Genomic DNA, 18907 nt, shown 5'->3' on the forward strand with positions numbered 1-18907 from the left:
CTGTCTGTATTGCCTCTTCAGGTCAGCGCCCATCAAAAAAGGGTATATGGCGTGCCATCACCAAGGTGTTTAGGCTAGGCAGGCGGAGCACCCACTGTCGCAAACGGTGGGAGGACCTGAGACTCTGGGCACAGAAGACTGCAGTGGCACAGCTGGAGATGGCCTCTCAACGAGGAAGGGGTGCCCGTAGAACCCTGACCCCGGTGATGGCCCGCATACTGGCGGTGGCCTATCCAGATCTGGATGGGCGCTTGAGGGCAACACAGCAGCCACAAGGGGGTGAGTACAGTGGCTATCATTACAACTTACGCCTGGTGGGGTGGTTGTGTGTCCTTGGGTGCCCCTAGGCCAGGCCAGACATGGCAGCATAGGCCTTCTGGTGGCTAGGGGTCTGAAGGGAAAATACTGCCTACCTAGCTTGTAGGCATCCACTACTGGCCAGGGCTGCGTGTGTCCCAGGCATGCTGCAGTTGGTGGTGTGCCCCTCCTCATGCCTTGCTGGCTAGCAATATCACTGGAAGTGCAATGCATAGTGAATAGGCCTGTTACCTGTGTGTGAGGGTGCTGTGTACGCCAACGGTGGTGTTGGTGCAGTCATTGACCCAGTGTATCCTTTGTCTCTCTCCCCTCTTTCTTGTTTTGTCATCCCGTCCTTATGTTCATTAGCATCATCTGGCTGAGGAGCAGAGGCACCAGTGATGGAGGGAGCTGCATCCCACAGGACCCTGGAGACAGAGGGGGTCATTACAACCCTAGCGGACGGTGTTAAAGCGGTGGTAAGACTGCCAACAGGCTGGCGGTCTATTTTTTAGCATCATGCCCATGGCGGTTACCGCCATGCTCATCCGCCGCTTCACTGTTCCGCCCGCCGGGGCGGAGACGACCGCTGGGCTGGAGACCTGGGTCTCCAGCCCGGCGGCCGTCACAATACCGCCGCCGGTATTTCGACCCGGCTTATCGCCGTGGATTTCCAGCGGTAGGAACCGCCATGAAATCCATGGCGGTAAGCCCTATCAGTGCCAGGGAATTCCTTCCCTGGTACTGATAGGGGTCTCCCCCACCCCGACTCCCTCCCCTACACCCCCCACCACCCCTGCCACCCCCCAAAGGTGGCAGGGCCCCCATCCCCACCCCGTCCCCCAACATAACAACACTCATACACACACGACACGCATGCAGGCACCACCAACACACATACACGCACACACACCAACATACATGTCTACATCCACACACTCAGTCAGACACGCACACCCATATACAGACATACATGCACTCATTCCCAACACACGCAACACACACGCAAGCATACACGCACTCAGACCCCCCTCTACATACTCAGACGCACCCCCCATGCACCCACACAACACACAACACCCCGCCACCCCCCTCCCCTAACCTTGTCCGTCGATCCTCCGGGAGGGGACAGGAGCCATGGGGGCTGCTCCGCCGACACCACACGGCCAACAGAACACCGCCACGCCGAATCACAGAACGTGATTCGGTGGGCGGTGTTCTGTTGGCGTGGCGGTGGAGGTGGATCAACCTCCACTTCCCTGCCGCCGCCAGTATGGCTGTTGGTGGCTCTCCGTCGTAAAAAGGACGGAGAGCAGCCAACAGTCATAATACGCCGAGCGGCAAACCGCCACTACTGTAATGACCCCCAGAGTCCACTGTCGCTGAGGACGTCAGTGGGATGGAGGGCGAGGGGACCACCATGGCAGAGAATGGAGGGGGCACCACAGACTCTGATACTTCCTCCGATGGGAGCTCCCTGGTGGTGGCGGACACCTCTGTGACCACCCCAGCTACAGGTACAGCCGCCACCCCAATTCCAGCACCGCCCTCCCAGCAGCCCCTCAGCGAGTTCCCCGTGCCTGCTCACCCAGGAGGGTGGGCATCTCCTTCACCCCAGGCACCTGAGGCCCTGCCCCAGTGAGCCCTGCTGCCCTGAGTGAGGAGGCTATTGACCTCTGAGCTGCATCTCTGTAGGGCAGTCAACCATTATGAATGCCATCCAGGGGCTGGCAGCCAAGATGCAACAATCTAATGCAATCCTGGAGGGCATTCACACTGGATAGGTGGCCCAACAGAGATCGATCCGGGCTCTGGCCTCCTCTCTGATGGCAGCCATTGTCCCTGTTTCTACCGTCCCCCCTCCAACTTCCAGTTCCCAAACCCCCCACAATCCCAACCCATCCTAAGCATACAGCCAGATGAGCATGCACACAGAACAACACCCAAGAGTGTCACAGGCAAACAAAAGCACCATACTTCCATCACACAGGTACTCACACAAACACCATCCAGTTGCAGGCACAGCAACATCCACTATTTCCACTGTCTCCCCCTCTTACTCCTGCTCCACCTTCCACCCAGTTACGTCCACATTCACACCTGCATTCACTACATCATCACCACACCAAGCAGAACACACACCTCACTGGCAGACACATCCGCAACATTCATGCACATGTCCCCTGTGTCCTCTCCCACCTTGTCTTTCCCCCATCCTAAGGTACACAAATGCAAGCACTCAGACACCCAACAGCCATTCACCTCAGAACAGCATACAACCCAAGCATCTGCACCCAAATCCAGCAGACAAACACCTCCAACAACCACTCCCTCATCCTCCACTCCCATAACGTCTCCTTCTTCCTGCCCCAATGTCCCTAAAAAGCCTTTCCTTTCCACCACTGACCTCTTCCCTACAACAACCCCCATCCTGAACGTATGGCCAGGGCATCAAGAACCCAGCCAAGCACCTCAGCCACACAGTCCATGGGCAGAGTTCCATCCGCACCTAGTTGTTCTGGAAAGAATTCCAGGCCACAAATACTGAAGGGGAAGGAGCCTGCACCAGCTAGCAAACAGGGGAAGGAGCCTTCACCAACCAGCAGAAAGGAGAAGGGGCCTGCACAAGCAAGTAAGAAGGGGAAGGAGCTTGCCCCAGCCAGCAGAAAGGGGAAGGAGCCTGCACCAGCCAGCAGAAAGGGGAAGGAGCCTGCACCAGCAAGCAGAAAGGGGAAGGAGCCAGCAACAGCAAGCAGGAAGGGGAATGAGCCTGCACCAGCCAGCAGAAAGGGGAAGGAGCCTGCACCAGCAAGCAGAAAGGGGAAGGAGCCTGCACCAGCAAGCAAGAAGGGGAAGGAGCCTGCACCAGTAGCTGTCACAGAGCCCCCACTACCAACCGTGGTTGTGCAGCAATTGCAGGGTGCAGGGGCAGAGCATGAGCCTCCCACTACCACCAGCACCATCACAGTGCAGCCATCACAGGGTGCAGGGACAGAGCAGGAGCCTCCCACTACCACCACAGTGCAGCCGTCACCGCCAGCGGACGCAATGTAATCCAGCCTCCACAGGCTGTTGTGTGGCCATCCACTCACCCCATCCTCCAGAGGATGAAGCTCACTGGACACAATGGCCCATCCAGAACCAGTGGAGAAGCCATCCACTCACCCCATCCTCCACAGGATGAAGCTCACTGGGCACAATGTCCCCTCCAGAACCAGTGGGCAAGACACCAACCTGAGAGACTGTGGCCTTGCACTCCCAGGACCAAGCACAGGGCATGTTACCCCCTCCAGAACCATGGGCAAATCATCCACCTGAGAGACTGTGGCCCTGCACTCCCTAGGACCAAGCACAGGGCATGTTGCCCCCTCCAGAACCAGTGGTCTTTTTTCCGCATCCAGCTGAGGTGCCCCCCTCCCTCTGAGGTGCCTGCCTATTTGACAACTGAGGTCCCTGCAGTGTTCTTTCCGTATTGATGCAGGTGACGAGTGGGGCCGTGGACTTTGCTCTGTGGCCATGTGGCCCCTGTGAACTGAGGACTGGGCAGTGTCCCTATTTTGTACATTCATACATATCTGTTGTATTGGAAAATGTATTATTAATATTGTGTTGATCTTATTACAATCACTTTAGTTAATTCCTGTTGTCCTTGCATTATTCAGCCGATTTACGGGGGTAAATTGTTTTCTTGTGCAGCTGGTTGTGTGTATGTTGTGTGGTATGGGGTGTGTGTTGTGCGTGTGTGTGTGTCACTCTTTTTTCCTCCCCCCCTCCCTTGTGTGCTATGCGGCTGGACTCACCGTCATCATCTTCGCTGTTCGGTGTTCATGGTGGAGCACAACGTATAATATCATCAGAAATACTTGCAGTTCGGGTTCCATGGCGGCGTAGTTCTTCCCTGTGTCTCCAATGATGAGTCCTTTCACTTCTGTATTGTGTTTCCACCAGGCTTTGGAACGCGTTGGTACTGCCCCGGAAAAGGTGGCTGATTGTGTTGTCATAATATGGTGGGCGGAACTTTGACTTCCGCCTGGCTGTTGGCTGCATCCGCTGTGGTGACTGTTGTTTCCGCCCTGGCAGTCGGTGTGGCACATTGGCTGTCTTTCAGACATCTTTCCGCTTTGGTCATAATTTGGCATGAAGCCACACAAAGTATGAGGTTTATGGCTCAGAAGGGGCCTTTTAGCTCTAAAGATAGCAAAGGGTCTGAATCCTCAATAACTAAACCCTCCTTAAATCACAATTTCCCAGGATGATGACATCACACAGTTGATGCTTCTCGAATGAAACCCTGATTAAAAATAATTGGAAGTTACAATTTCTAAGCCCTGACACATGAGGTTGTTTTTATAAAAAATCCATTATCCCAACTACTTCAAGGATTCATGTATAGTGGCAAGTTGTGAACATGATGCAATGGCTAAGACAAGGTCTGTTCAGGAGCAGTTATCGGTCATCACATAATGTGACATATATTTCCGGAGTAAACATTTAACTTGGTTGCTCTTGCTTTTTGAACAACCTTAGACCACTTCAAATGGTATACCAGGACACCAAACCCAGGGATAAAACATAAAGAAAGATAGGGCATTGCAGGGATTCTCTCTTTGTGGTGATTGCCTTGTAAGGCCAGCATGGAAGGGTGGCAAGGCGGTCAGATAAAAAGCATGAATTTTTAAATTGGAAGTGCAAATGGGAAAAGAGGCAGCAGCAACCAGTTAGCAGTGGATCCTGCCGATCTTTAGACAGGGAATTGTGGGATGTACCTAAGATGTTTGTTTACTCTGTTGAATGTTTCCACAATATATTGCCACATCATTTGGATGTAGATACTTCATGAATCAGATGTATGTTCGAACAAGATGCTGGGTTTCGCATGTAGTGGTTGAAGTTTTTACTTTTTCACATCCTGTTTTAGTACAGTTACTTTTTGCCTTTCAGCTTGCTGATGTGGAAGAGTGCAGAATATTAAACAGACATCACGCTCACATATCCCACAGCCCCCACCAATGAGCGACCTGCACAGCTGCAGGACAAAAACTTCACACATTCCAACCACTTAAAAACTCTGTCAATACTGGCTGTGAGACCAACAATGTCTCAGGTGACTCATGCACATCAACAGTTTCCACCACCCATGCTGAAAAACGGACTGTACCAGTGGCCACCTTCATTAACAATGCATTTAAAATTGTAAAAGTACCCTCCCTCCTAATGACCACTCTCCTCAAAAACTGACCCTTGACACAAATGATCCTAACCACTGCTAACTCATAACCAGAATCCTATGACTCTCTAAACAGCTAAGAAGAATTGTGACAACCCATTTATAATTGCCTGTTGACAATCGTGGTCACCTTGACTCCCACCAGTCAGATTTCCACTGAAGAGATGATATTGAGACCACTCTCTTGACAGTCTGGGATGACACTGAAAAATGATGACCAGCATGTGCTGAACATGCTTATCCTTCTTGATCATTTAGCCTTGATATTTTGATACTGCAGATCAGAAAATCATCCAACATTAACACCAATCTGTAGCCAGCATCTCAGATGATAAACCTCCTTCCTGTCCAAACATAGCCAGAGAGTAAGACCTAGTGACCATTCTGCACCAATCAGCCCAATCATCTGTTGAGTTACCCTTTATACCTACTGCTCTGTATCAAACCCCTTAGGGACATGCTCACACCCTTTAGCTAGACTTCAACTCCTATTTAAACAAGACTGAAAACTATGATATCAGGAGAGTGACCCATTCAGAACAATAAATCATTTCTTTCCTGACTACTGAGACGTGGATGAGACACAACAACCCCAAACTGAATGTGTCTAATACTGAAATTCTTTTCCTAAGCCATTAAACACTACGTGAAACAAAGTTCATGTGCCAATCACCCACTTTTTTCGGCCATACTCTACCTGTCAAAGGCAAAAATCTGGGAGTCATTTGGATCCTTGACTTCACCATCAACTCCCAGATAAGAGCTGTAGTAAAACACACATTCCTCAACTGAAACTACTCAGCTGTACCTGCTCTAGCCCTGAAAACCAACCATGCAGTGATTATTGGAACACCGGTTTCCACTACACCAGAGCCCAATATGCTGGCCTGAGTGCATGTCAGCTCTTGAAAACTGTAGAAAGTCCAAAATGCAGCACCTCCCCCAACCCTCTCCCCCTAGCTGAAGAGCCCCCACTGGCTCCCTGTAGACAAAAAGTATTTGATTTCAAGATCTTTTGCCTGACCCACAAACGCCTGTAAGGGTCTGACCCCAAATACCTTCAAAAAAAGATACCACAATATAAAACCACCACATCCACCACACTTTATACTCCATAGGAAATAACCAATTAGTGATACCTCAAAGAGAAGAAAGAGTAGCAGTGACAGGCATCTTACATTCTCTGCACCTCGTCTCTGGAATAACCTGCTCATTGGCATCTGGAATGTTCCTTTTCTCTTATTCATCAGAGACAGATTCTAAACTTACCTATTTCAAAATCATCTCATTCTACCATCAGTATTACTCTTACTCAACCTACATCACAAAGGTCACACTCTGCTGCCTACTGCCACGTAAAATCTGTCTCATTCTTATTACCATCCCCAACAGACCGTCATCCCCCTAACCTCTTCCCTCAATGATGCTTCTGTGGCGGGTTCCTGTTGGTCATATATTGCAATATTAAATGCAGTTTCCTGCTGTCTCAATAAATAGTGTATTGCTGCATGCACAAACATGCTGGTCAGATTCTCTCAGTACAGCATACTTGTTCTTCTGTTTATTTAACCATTGCTGATCCATCGCACATTGGCATAGGGCAGTCAATGTCACCTTGATCCCCAGCCCTGGGCGGTCGTTCTCTGACGTACTTGGAACCAACTGAGATAGACACTGTGCGCTATACAAACAACCAAATATATGTAGCAGTAGGCCCTATGTGCCAATAGACAATTTCACACCTAATTGCTTTTCCATGTCTCATTAAAGGAAAAGGTCTTTCTTTGTATCAATAGAAATATATTTCACTGATCCAGTTCTCAAGATTTTGCCAGACTATGGGCCTAATTATGAGTTTGGCAGTTGGACCACTGCAGTCCTGCCAATCCGACCACCAGATTATGACCCTGGCAATCAGACCATCAGGGTACTGCCATCACCAACAGGATCATGGACCCCGACAGTTTGGCAGCGGTCAAAAATATAGCCAGCCACAGCGGTGCTCAGTTCAGTGCCGCCGTGCTGATCAGGACTTACCTTTCTGCCAGCCTTTTCATTACAGGGTCTCCACCAGGAAAAGGCTTGCAGAAAGGCTCTGCTGGGGGCCATGGGAGGGCCCCTGAACTGCCTACGACCATGTCATGGGCAGTGCAGGGCCCCCCCGGCCCCACACCCTCTGTGCAACTCCATTAGCCTCAGCTCCCCTAGGAGCCGAGGCTAATCCCGCCACACTGTTTCCACTTGGCTGACCAGCAGAAACCTCTCAATATGGAGGTTTCTGCCAGTCAGCCCAGTGGAAACATTGTAATTGGGCCGGGGGGGACTTCTAGCTCCCCGACCGTCAGCCCCCCAAACATGTAATCAGGTCCTATGTCCTAAATGAGGGGACAAAACAAGATTGACTCTGGTGGGTTAAAAGTGTTTCATTCCAAACGTGCACCACCTAAAATTGGGCCCCCTTGCAACTTCCAGAATAACTTTCTGTTTTGTTTTATGCAACTTTTTACGTTACGTTTTTGATTGTTTTGATTACACTGGTACAGGGTGCCTTGGTCATGTCTAGCTTAAACTATACCCTTCATATGAACTCAAGTGAGGAGATAATACATTTTAGAAGTGACGTTTATATATTCCATGGTGCCATACATTTTATTTTACTAATCTAAAAGTTGTCAGTTTCCCTACAGCTAGGTCTATGTTAGTTTCTTTCTTGAAGTGATTATCATCTTTCAAAATATACAGCGTCCTGTGGCAGATTCTCCTGGCGCAAGTCTTGTTTGAAGATGAGTTAACATATATGCAAAGATACTAATAGTACATGGGTTCATTGATGACAATTAAATAAGACCAATACGTGATGTTATTTGTTTATCATTGTAGTCCTTTGTACTCCAATGTCCACTAGTAGCGTGCTCACTGCTGGTACCTGTCTGAGCGTAACTGTCTCCGTCTCAGGGAAGGAAAGGAGTGGGTGTTTTTCCTACAAACAAACTGAACCTGGGCTGCTTCAAGTATTTGTGTACATGTAAGCATAAGTGTCCAGATCATCTGCCCCGGTTTACTACTCATTTGAACCTTGCATAGACCCAGCTTTATTCAGTCTAACTGGATTAAACAGCTTGTTTGATGGACCAAAACATTAGCTCTTGTAAGACACCCCTGTATCCGATATATGAGCCTCAGTGAGGTGGCTAACAGGCAAGGAATTATGCCTCAGAGGAGGACCAATATCTGGCAGCGTTGATGAAATTATGCATCAAGAAAAGGGAAATTCTGTGGCATAATGCAGCACATTTTGTGATAGTATTACTTCATTATTTTGTCATTTGACACGTTAACATTGTCTGGGAAAAGGTTTCACCAAATTAGCATCTGTTTAACAACCAAATACAGCAACAAGCACCTGAAAGGTAACCAGTCAACCTTTGCAAAGGGCCCTCTTCTGTGCAACAACAGGCGATGCCAGGTTTTCAGTATCTTTTGATCCATTTCTGATAGAAACCATGTTTTTTGTTAAAATCTGCAAACTATGCAGTAGAAAATGGATAATGTGACAAATGTGGTAGATCAATATTGATGCAGAGCATGCCACGGCTGCAGACTCGCGTAATTCCAGTGGCCCTGATAACAGCTTACATCAGTGATGACTGGGAAATCCCTTATTGTCTCCTTTCAGGGTCTGTAGTGGCAGACACTGAGTGAAAGACCACTTTTTCCTTACCATCCATACGGTCAATCGATTCAGGGTTGCCAGGGTTGTCATCCACTCTTGATAACAAACACAAACATACCATATTGGCTTGTGTGCTTGCATGCTTTCTTGCCATCCTGCCAGCTGCAGCCCATTCCCTGAGTCAGTGTATGCACACATCAGCAGTGTAAATGAACAGCTTGATGGGACTGTCTGGAACCTACCTTTTCATGGAGACACATTCTCTGTTTTTCTATGGGGATGACTGGTGGGAATTAGCAGGTAGAATACATTGTGTTGAGTTATCCTCCCAGTAGGTGACTAATTGTTTCCCCTTGATCCTGGTACTGACTTGGATGACCTGCCAAGTTTTTAGTACCTGAACTCTAGAAACATAAGGGTCAGTCAGTCAATCAGTCAGTTTTTGTAAAGCGCAGCTACTCACCGTGAGGGTCTCAGAGTGCTGGGGGGTTATAGCCCCATCTGAAGAGCCACGTCTTGAGGTTCTTCCTGAAGATGGTGAGCGATGGGCTTTGTCGGAGGTATAGGGGCAGGTTGTTCTAGCTCTTTGCTGCAATGTAGGTGAAGGATCGTCCTCCGACAGTAGTTTTTCGAATGCAAGGGATAGTGGCCAGAGCCAGTTGAGTGGAGCGGAGAGAACTTGCAGGGGGTGAGGAAGGAGATACGGTGGTTCAGGTAGGCTGGTCCAACATTGTGTATGCATTGTATGTGTGGGTGAGTAGCTTCAAGATGATTAGTTTTTCTATTGGGAGCCAGTGGAGGGTCCTCAGGTGTTGGAATATATGTTCTTGGTGTGGGAGTTAAGGAGAAGTCTGGCGGCAGTGTTCTGGATGAGCTGTAGCTTTTTGATGTTTCTTGTTGTGGTGCCAGCATAGAGAGCGTTGCCGTAGTCCAGCTTGCTTGTGAGTAAGGCAAGGGTGACTGTCCTGTGGCAGTCTGCTTGGCCTTGCAGTAGACCTTGCAGACGCCTTTACGTGTATTCAACGTAGCTCTCTTGCTCAAAATGGTTCTGCTCAGCATCAGAAGAAGCTCTGCATCTTCCCAGCATTCTCCTTTAGGAAACCGTGGACACTACCCAGAGAGGATAACTACCAGAGAGTAAAAAATGTCGTTTTGCACTTCCCAGTTCTTACTTTGACATTTCCTGGTGAGGCACCTCAATGGTGGGGTAGCATACTACATGAACCCTATTCTTTCACCCTGGGGTGACTTTATCTCTCACTCGCCCGCTGGTGGGACTGTTTGGAAGGTCCTCTATCTTTAATCCCTTCAGATTATTTCCCTTTCGTCTCCTCATGTCTGAAATGCTGCCAACAAAGGATCATACAGGAAGACTTTCAGTGCTTTCCCACCTTGATTGGCAGGAAGAGACGGGCCAGTGCTTCTCTAGCAGACCTGTGTCTGTGCATTGTGAAGTGCTAGCAGTGACTTGTGAAGCTCTGTTACAGTTCCTATTGTGGTACACTTTGTGCACCTGTGGTCAGCTACACCACCCAGTGACCACTTAAACATGAACATTTAGGTGGCAATTTTACATTCATGTAAATACTTTTAATCATTATAGTTTTCCTTTCTGTGTCTAGAAATAATGGAAGAAAAAAGCAATTAAATTTGAACTGACATACCAACCGTTACTCCCCCAGTTTTTTTTTAAATAATTGAAATAACCATGTTTTTAAATAATTTAAATAGTTTATAGGTTTCCAGGTATGGTTTTAGAATTTAACTGGGATAACCCTTGTGGCATACTTCCAGTTTTGCAGCTGTTTTTGCTAAACAAAGATCAAATGAGGATCCTTTATAACTAAAAAGAACCTTTTGAGCAAGATCCACAATTTTTACCCTCACAGAAACACAAAAGGAAAGTATGAGCTAAGTCAACAGGTGCTAACATAACTACTAATTGTATGGTACAAGAGCTCTTAACAAACATCTTGGGGTGCTGGAAGCACATGTTTGTTGTTGTTGCATCACTACTTCAAAAATAGTTTATAATTGGTAGATATCATTGAAATAACAGTGTGCAGCGCTCACTAATCTCACACCCTAATTATGTAGGTTCAGCATAACAAACCTGTTGTCATAATATGAGGCGGTTTCCTAAAAGCAGCCTGCTGAACACAGTCGACCAAGGTTGTGATACTGTGGAACAGACCTGCTGTTTGAATTTGTTGTGGGTTCAGGTGCCACATGCTAGAGTTGCTAGTGGAGTGTTTGATGCAGAAGAGTGGCTTGACATCTCAGAAACTAGAACATGCAATCGTGCCTTTTGCTAAAACCAGCAGTGTAGAAATGGTTGCAGGGGCCCAAATTCAAAGAAGGCAAATGGCCTTGATGACCAAGGTTTGGAAATAAAAGCTACCCATTAATGAAGAGCAGTGGGGCCCTGACACCACTGCACTCTAGGTCCTAAGTCAGAACACTGCATTTGCTGAGTCTAAAACATCAGTTCATATATGTTAGAAATGGGGTCTCTAGTTGGCAGAGGTATACACCCTTTCCAAGTAGGGACCACAATCCTAGTCAGGGTAAGTCACAACACAATCCAAATTATCCTGTGCCCACCCTCTGGTAGTTTGGCACAGTGCAGTTAGGCTTAACTTTGAAGGCAACGTGTAAAGTATTTGTGCCATAAATCATATAGTAACACAGTGAAAACACCACAAAAATACACCACACAGGTTTAGCAAAATAGATAATGTTTATCTGAATAAAATAAGGTAAAAACTACAAAGATCCAATAAGCACAAGTTGAAATATCACTTTTAAAATGTTTATGAGAGATCCAAATCTTAGAAATCAATAGTTGTTTCTTTGTAACACACAGTACCTGGGATGCACCAAAATAATAATGTACGGGGAACGCAGAGGAAGAGATGCATGGAAAAATAAGGTGTTGTGTCAGATTTTCTGGCATGACACAGATGATGTGTTGTTTCTTTCCATGCTGCAGGGGGTTGCATTGTTTCTCAAGCATGCAGTCTTGGTTCCTCACTGCGATGCGGGGATATTTTGAAGCCTAGGGACAATAAGTTGAACATCCTTGACACTCTGGTAGAAAGAGCAGGTGATGCGTCGAATTTTCTGTCGCAAGGCAGGCAATGCGTCGAACTTCCAGTCAGGAAGTCGGTGCTGCGTCGTTCTGTTCGGCAGTGCAACGATGTCTCAGCCGTGATGCAGGCTTTGCATCGATTTCTGCAGGTGTTGCATCAATTTTCGATGCACAAGGATTTTCTTGAAGAGGTGAAGTCTTTGTTGGTCCTGAGACTTCAGAAACAGGAGGCAAGCTGAATCCAAGCCAGTGGAGAGCACTGCAGAGTCCATCCAGCAGAGTCAGAGGCCAGCAAGGCAGCAGGGCGACAAGCATGGGAGCAGTGTTTCTCAGCAAAGCAGTCCAGATGAGTCATTTGGGCAGCCAGGCAGTTCCTCTGACAGGGTGCAGGTGTAGGTCCAGAAGTGTCTGATTTGGTGGGGTCAGAGACCAATCCTATGTACCCGAAAATACCTTTGAAGTGGGGGAAACTTCAAAGAGTAGTTTTAAAGTGCACAAGTTCCCCTTTAAGCCCAGTCCTATCTGCCAGGTACCGTGTGAGGGGGTTATCAGTCCTTTGTGTGAGGGCAGGCTACTGGCCTTTGAAATGTAAATGTGAGCCCCTCCACCCTTCCTGCCCAGGAAGACCCATTCAGTATGCAGATGAATGCAGATGTGACTGAGTGACCTGTGTTTGTAGTTGTCTGGGTGGAATGCTCAAGGGAAGCTGTCAACCAGCACAGACAGGATGTGGATTGGAGACAGGCTGTAAGGCACAGATGACAGTACGTGCAGAGAAATGCCTACTTTCTAAAAGTGGCATTTCTAAAATGGCAGTATTCAATCTAACTTCACCAGTAAGCAGGATTTTCTATTACTATTCTGGCAATGCCAAAAAACACATGGCTACTCCTTCTAGATCAGGATCTACCACTTAAGAGTGTATGAGGGCAATTCTAATGCTACTGTGTGGGAGGAGCAGGCCTAACAGTAATGGAAAACAAATTTATGATTTTTTCACTACCAGGACAGGTAAAACACATAAATACATGTCCTGCCTTTTACCTACAGTAAAGTAGGGTTACCTGGGGCCTACCTTAGGGGTGACATATGTAGAAAAAGGGGAGTTTAAGGCTTTGCAGGTAGTTTTAAGTGCAAAGTGTCAGTGAATGCAATGGCAGGCCTGTGACATGGTTAAAGGGCTACTTATGTGGTGGCACAATCAGTACTGCAGACCCACTAGTAGCATTTAATTTACAGGCCCTGGGCACATGTAATGCACTTTACTAGAGACTTACAGGTAAACCAATGTTACCATGTTTAGGTAAGAGAGATTATGCACTAGACAGCAGTGGTAAATTGTGCAGAGTCCTAAAACCAGCAAAAACAGCATCATAAAAATGGAGGGAGGCAGGCAAAAATTTGGGGGATGACCACCCTGAGGCTGTCAGGTTAGGTCTAGCAGTATAGTGGGAGATTCCCCTGCTTAAAGTCTACGTAACACCATCTGTAGCCACGGCCACGCTTGGAAACAAAAACAGCCGGGGTACAAATGCTAAAATCAGGCCCACATTGCCCATGCGAGTGAGCGTAGTGGGTATCTGGCCCTTTCAACTGGATTTCTGACAGAAAGTGAAATTTCCACCACACCAAAAGAAAATTAGTAGACATATTTGTCCAAAGAGTGCAAATTAAAGCACAGCTTTCAAATATTGGCTGAGTATTTTTAAGTATGTGTCATTGCAGTCAGCCCTGCCCTAGAAGCAGCACACTAGCTTGCACCCCAACTGGATACGCTAGAATGCATAAATAGACAGAGCAGCTACGGGCTTTGTCATGCCCATGTGAAAAACAGCATATAATCGTAACTGTATACCACTTTATGAAATTTGTATTCTAAGCTACCGTATATCAGCTGAAATTATCTAGTTATCATGTACTGAAACAAAGGTTTCCCTTTTTAGAACGTGCTATACTTCTTCATCAAACAGTAAGTATTTAACTTCGGATCTGATTTCGAATTTGGCAAGAGGAAATATCTTCTGATTAGTGAATAAAGTGCAAAATCAGGGTAACAGTCCGCTGTCGGAATTTCCTATGCTGTACAGTCTATATGGTGGAGGAAATTCTGATGGCCGATACTCCTCCTGGATGAATTTTCATTTAAATCAGGACCCTTGTTTTGTAGTCCTCCTAAATGGACATCTTTAAGCGTTCAGAAATGAACTTTTTTTAGCAACAGATTAAGAAATGCATGTTGCCTCCTCGTTTAGTTTGTTCACATTCTGTGCGATGGTTTCTGTTATCCATTTGGTCCTTGGCTTGAATTGTAACCTCTTATAACTAACAGCAGAGTAAGTATATAGTGAAGCAATTAAAAGTAAAAGACACAGATGGTAAGTTTAGATGCAAGATAGAGGTCACCTCTTTTCTAGTGTTCAGTTCCCAGTTCTGTACTGTTGTCTTTTTTTGCTGAAATTTGTGTAGAAACAATGTGGAAGCAGATAATTATATTAATAATTAATTGTTATGTGTAAAATTAGTGAAAAAGAGAAAACTGGAATACAAATCACCTCAAAGACATGAATGCAAATATGTTTCTTCATCACAATAACATATTGTGCATTCTGTGGCTCATATTCTGGCAGTAGTGTCCTGAGTAGAAAAGCAAAAGCAAAAGAAAAACACACGTTTAAAAAGTGGCAACATTTCTAGATTGTGTGAATGTGTCACTTTCTGTACATAGGATGTTGCATCTTTTGGAGGATACAAGACAAGGCGGTTCATAACTCAATTACCAAAGTCTTGAAGATGCCCTGGGATTAAAAGAAGAACATTGTAGAATTATATTTTTATCCATATTGAAGCTTTCTATTGGCTTTTTGTACAGAAACTGGTTTTGAAAGGCCGCATGAGGCTTTGCAAGAAGATACCGGTGAGCCTCTCCTCTCTTTGCTGTTGTATTGTTAATATTTGGCCAAGCAGCTACGCTGAAAGTGACCTTTGGTGGCATTCTTTTTATACCTAACACACAAAGGACATTGCATCAGAATCTCATCTCCCCGACACTAAACCTTACATTTCCTGGCAGAATGAAGTGACTTTACTGTAGATAAATGAGAAGCTGAAAATGATTAAAATCAATAAAATAATAGCCCATCGAGCCTCATAATATTTTCACGGTAGGAAAATTCTTTGGTATTTGCTTCTTTTCTGTCAATGGTCACTATAATTTTACTCAGGTAATGATATTTTAGTAGAGAGTTCTAGCAATTAGATATACGTCTTCTTGTTTGGAGTGTACCATATATACGTTTTTGCATGTTTGTGTGTTTCTTTTTTAAAGGTAGACAATAAAATTAGTACGAAAGTAATTAAAATGCTTAGCTCTGTGTTTTTGCACATCAAACCTCAAAAGCCGGTTCCTTTCTTTTATGTTGCTGGACACAAAAGGTTGATGGACAGAGTGTTCAAACTTTTGAAACACTCACCCCCAGTGACAGGTCTGTGTTTAATCCGTCGTTCTTTTGCTCACCATGCCACCCCAGTTTGGACCCAGTCATATGCAAATCAGTCTTGACCCTGTTCCTCATGGGAACAGTCCAGCTATGGACAGTGTTTATTTGCAAATTTTGTTGTAACACCTTATTACATGTACCTCAGCCCTCTGGTACAGAGGTATAATATTGTTAGTGTGTACTAGTCTTGTAAGATACTGTATTCGATATTTTGCCAAGCCAGTTCAACATTTGCTACTTTGGTACCTACCATATGTAGGCATGGGGCGATAACTTCAAGACTTTTGAGTGAGGTTTTGTAGCCACCTGCTGAGGACTGTGCAATGGGTGTGACCTGGGACCACACAGGATAACGGCTCAAAAGTAATATTGTATTTTCTGCAACTGCTGTTTAAATTAAATATTAAAGATTGTGCATTGTTCATTTCTGGAAAAGGGAGGGATTAAATTTATATTTTGGTTGATACACTCAAATAAGAAAACATATTCATATAATTTTCTTGAAACAGATTTTTTTGTAATTACTTAATATTTCAATTTCAAACACATATACCACTGAGCACTCTGGTGATGTAGGATACACAACACCCGATACCAGTCATCAAATCTTCTCAACATGTTCTGCAAGTCATCCACTGCATTGACTTACAGTCTCCCTCTTGTTTTTCACTCGAGTACCTCGCATACCTTGGACTGAGGATATTATACCAAATGAAAACAGAAAAGATGCTTGCCTACCAGACCAAGATTGTATTATTTTCTGAATAAGGCAAGGACTATATTTCAGCATAGAAAATTATAGCCTCACAAATATGCTTGTTAACACGGATTTATTTTATTTCTTTCTAGGTTGTTCACAATGGCCTCATTTTGGAAATGGACCACCCAACTTCCGGAAAGATAGCAGTTCCAGGTTGGATTTTAGCATACTCTTAAGTTGAAAAGATTCATTTAAAAAAATCTATATAAATGTTAAATATTATCTGTCAATTTTTACATCTTGGTGTTATATTAATGTGATATATTTATAGGTGGGGAAGAAATTCACTTCCTCACAGGTCAGGAAGTTTGCAAAGAACAAAGTATAACAAGTTTTTGTGTGTTTTTTTTTTACTTGCTAACAATTCTGATGCACGCATGCTACACAGTGCTGAGAAAAGGTGAGATGAAATATGCAATGCAATGTTCCCGCTGGGCTGTCCGGTGGGAACATTGTATTATGCTGCCCCTGCAATGCTGACTGGTTGGAACAGTGCTACGGCATTGGTCTCAGCTCCCTTAAGGGAGCAGTGAGCAATACAGTAGGACACCAGCACCATCTGAATGCGCACTGTCTGCAAATTTCTGATTTGTCAGAGTTAAGTTTGTAGGCAGCTGGTGAACATCTAGTCAGCATTAGCAGTAAAACAATCCTGGAATTCACCTACCACATTGATATTGTTGTTAAAATGCCAGCATAAGCTGTGTGTCATCTCCTTATGAAACAATGTTCAGACCCCATATTTGAGCTATCGATGCTAGTGGGGCCATGTAGATGTTAACGAGAGTTGGGCTTAATGCTGAGCACTGCGGGACACCACAACTTATTGCTCTAAACTGGGATGTCAAAGGTGGTTAACAGAATGCTTGCTGCCTGTCAGATCAAAGCCAGTCTGTGGCTCTGCCTACTATTTCTGCCTTCTCCAGTCTCTGCAGAAGGATTTTGTGGGACACTGTGTTGAATGTAGCAGACAGATCTAATAGAATGACCACTGCTTTTCTTCCCAAGTCAAGGTTACATCTAATATACTCTGTGACCTCCAGGAGGGCAGACTCAGTGCTGAAGGCCGTATGGAAGGCAGACTGATAAGTATGAAGAATATTATTCTGTTTAACATGCGTAGTAATCTGACAGTTTACCAGAGATTCCAGCATCTTCCCCAGAACAGTGAAGAGAAAAATGGGCCTGTAGTTACTCAGGTTGGATTTGTTTTTTTTAACAAAGTCACCACAAGTGCCTTTTCCAAATTGTTGGCACCTCGCCCAGTTCCAAGGCTAGGTCAAAAAGGTTAAAAAGTGCATTAATCTGCAGATTGAGTGAAACTACTACCTTAGACAGAATGTAGGGAGGACAAGCGTCAAAAGGGGAACCTGATTTAACTTTTGGGTGATATATTCAGATTCAACTAGAGTAATCTTCTCAAAGGACTCAAGCAGCAGGCCTTCCTTATTCTGCAAAGGGTCAGCATTTGACCTCAAATAAGGGCAGTCAGCAGACCTAATAGATTTAGAGCGGATTTTTTTTTCACTTTATCATGACAAAATGCAGATAAATCTTCAGCCAACAGCAGAGAAGTTTGAATAGCTTGTTTGTTAGCCTCCGGCTGCAAGAATGCTCGAACGATTTAAAAAAACGTTCTTGGAGTGTGCTTGGAGGCAGCCATTTGTTTGGCAAAAAAATCTATTTTGGCTTTCCTAATGTTTTTACAAAACTGCTGAAGAGCAATATTATATGCCCGCTTTTCCTCAGTGTTGTAATTTGACCTCCATTTCCTTTCAAGCGGTTTACATCTTAATTTTTCTGCCTGAAGATCGATGACAACCAAGCTACGGAGGGTGCAGTTCTCTTCCTGGTACAGGTTTTTAATGGTTCCAGTTTATCAAAGCCTTGTAATGAGGTTAAAGGAGCTGATACTTCATCAGTTCCCATGGACAGGTTTACCATGATTTGAGTATACATGTCAGCCAAACTTGAGTCAGGCATAGAGTGTAAAGACCTAGAAATTTGACAGCACGAGACACATAGAGGGGAACTAAGAAATGGTCAGTCCAGGATAATTGAAGATGGCAGCCAGTGACAAAAAAAGGCTACTCAGAGAAAATCAGGTAAAGAGTATGCCCACATTTATGACTGCCACCCTTACCTAGTTGTACTAAATTGAGATTAGTCATAGATTCCCTAACCCTGTTCTGTCAATCTGCAATTGGGGTCTTCCATGCGCAGAAAGAAGTCCACCAATTCTACAAAATTAGAATATTGTAGATAAAAAGGGGTGATAACATTAGTGACTGCTTCCAAGAACTTAGAAGATACTTTAGAAAGACTATAGACTAAGGCACCTGAGAGGGAGAAATTGTCTGAG

At 45.3% G+C, this 18907-nt stretch overlaps 1 protein-coding gene across 1 annotated transcript in view; it reads left to right on the forward strand.

Annotated features, from left to right (window-relative positions):
• The window catches only part of SUGCT (succinyl-CoA:glutarate-CoA transferase), a 2876649-nt gene that overhangs the window by 2339522 nt on the left and 518220 nt on the right, over window positions 1-18907 (forward strand). The window contains exon 13 of the mRNA XM_069215909.1: window positions 16635-16698. Within this exon, the coding sequence (XP_069072010.1) occupies window positions 16635-16698 (64 nt within the window). The remainder of the gene's footprint in view (window positions 1-16634; window positions 16699-18907) is intronic.

This window comes from Pleurodeles waltl, chromosome 2_1 (genome assembly GCF_031143425.1).
Source record: "Pleurodeles waltl isolate 20211129_DDA chromosome 2_1, aPleWal1.hap1.20221129, whole genome shotgun sequence".
NCBI classification, from domain to species: Eukaryota; Metazoa; Chordata; class Amphibia; order Caudata; family Salamandridae; genus Pleurodeles; species Pleurodeles waltl.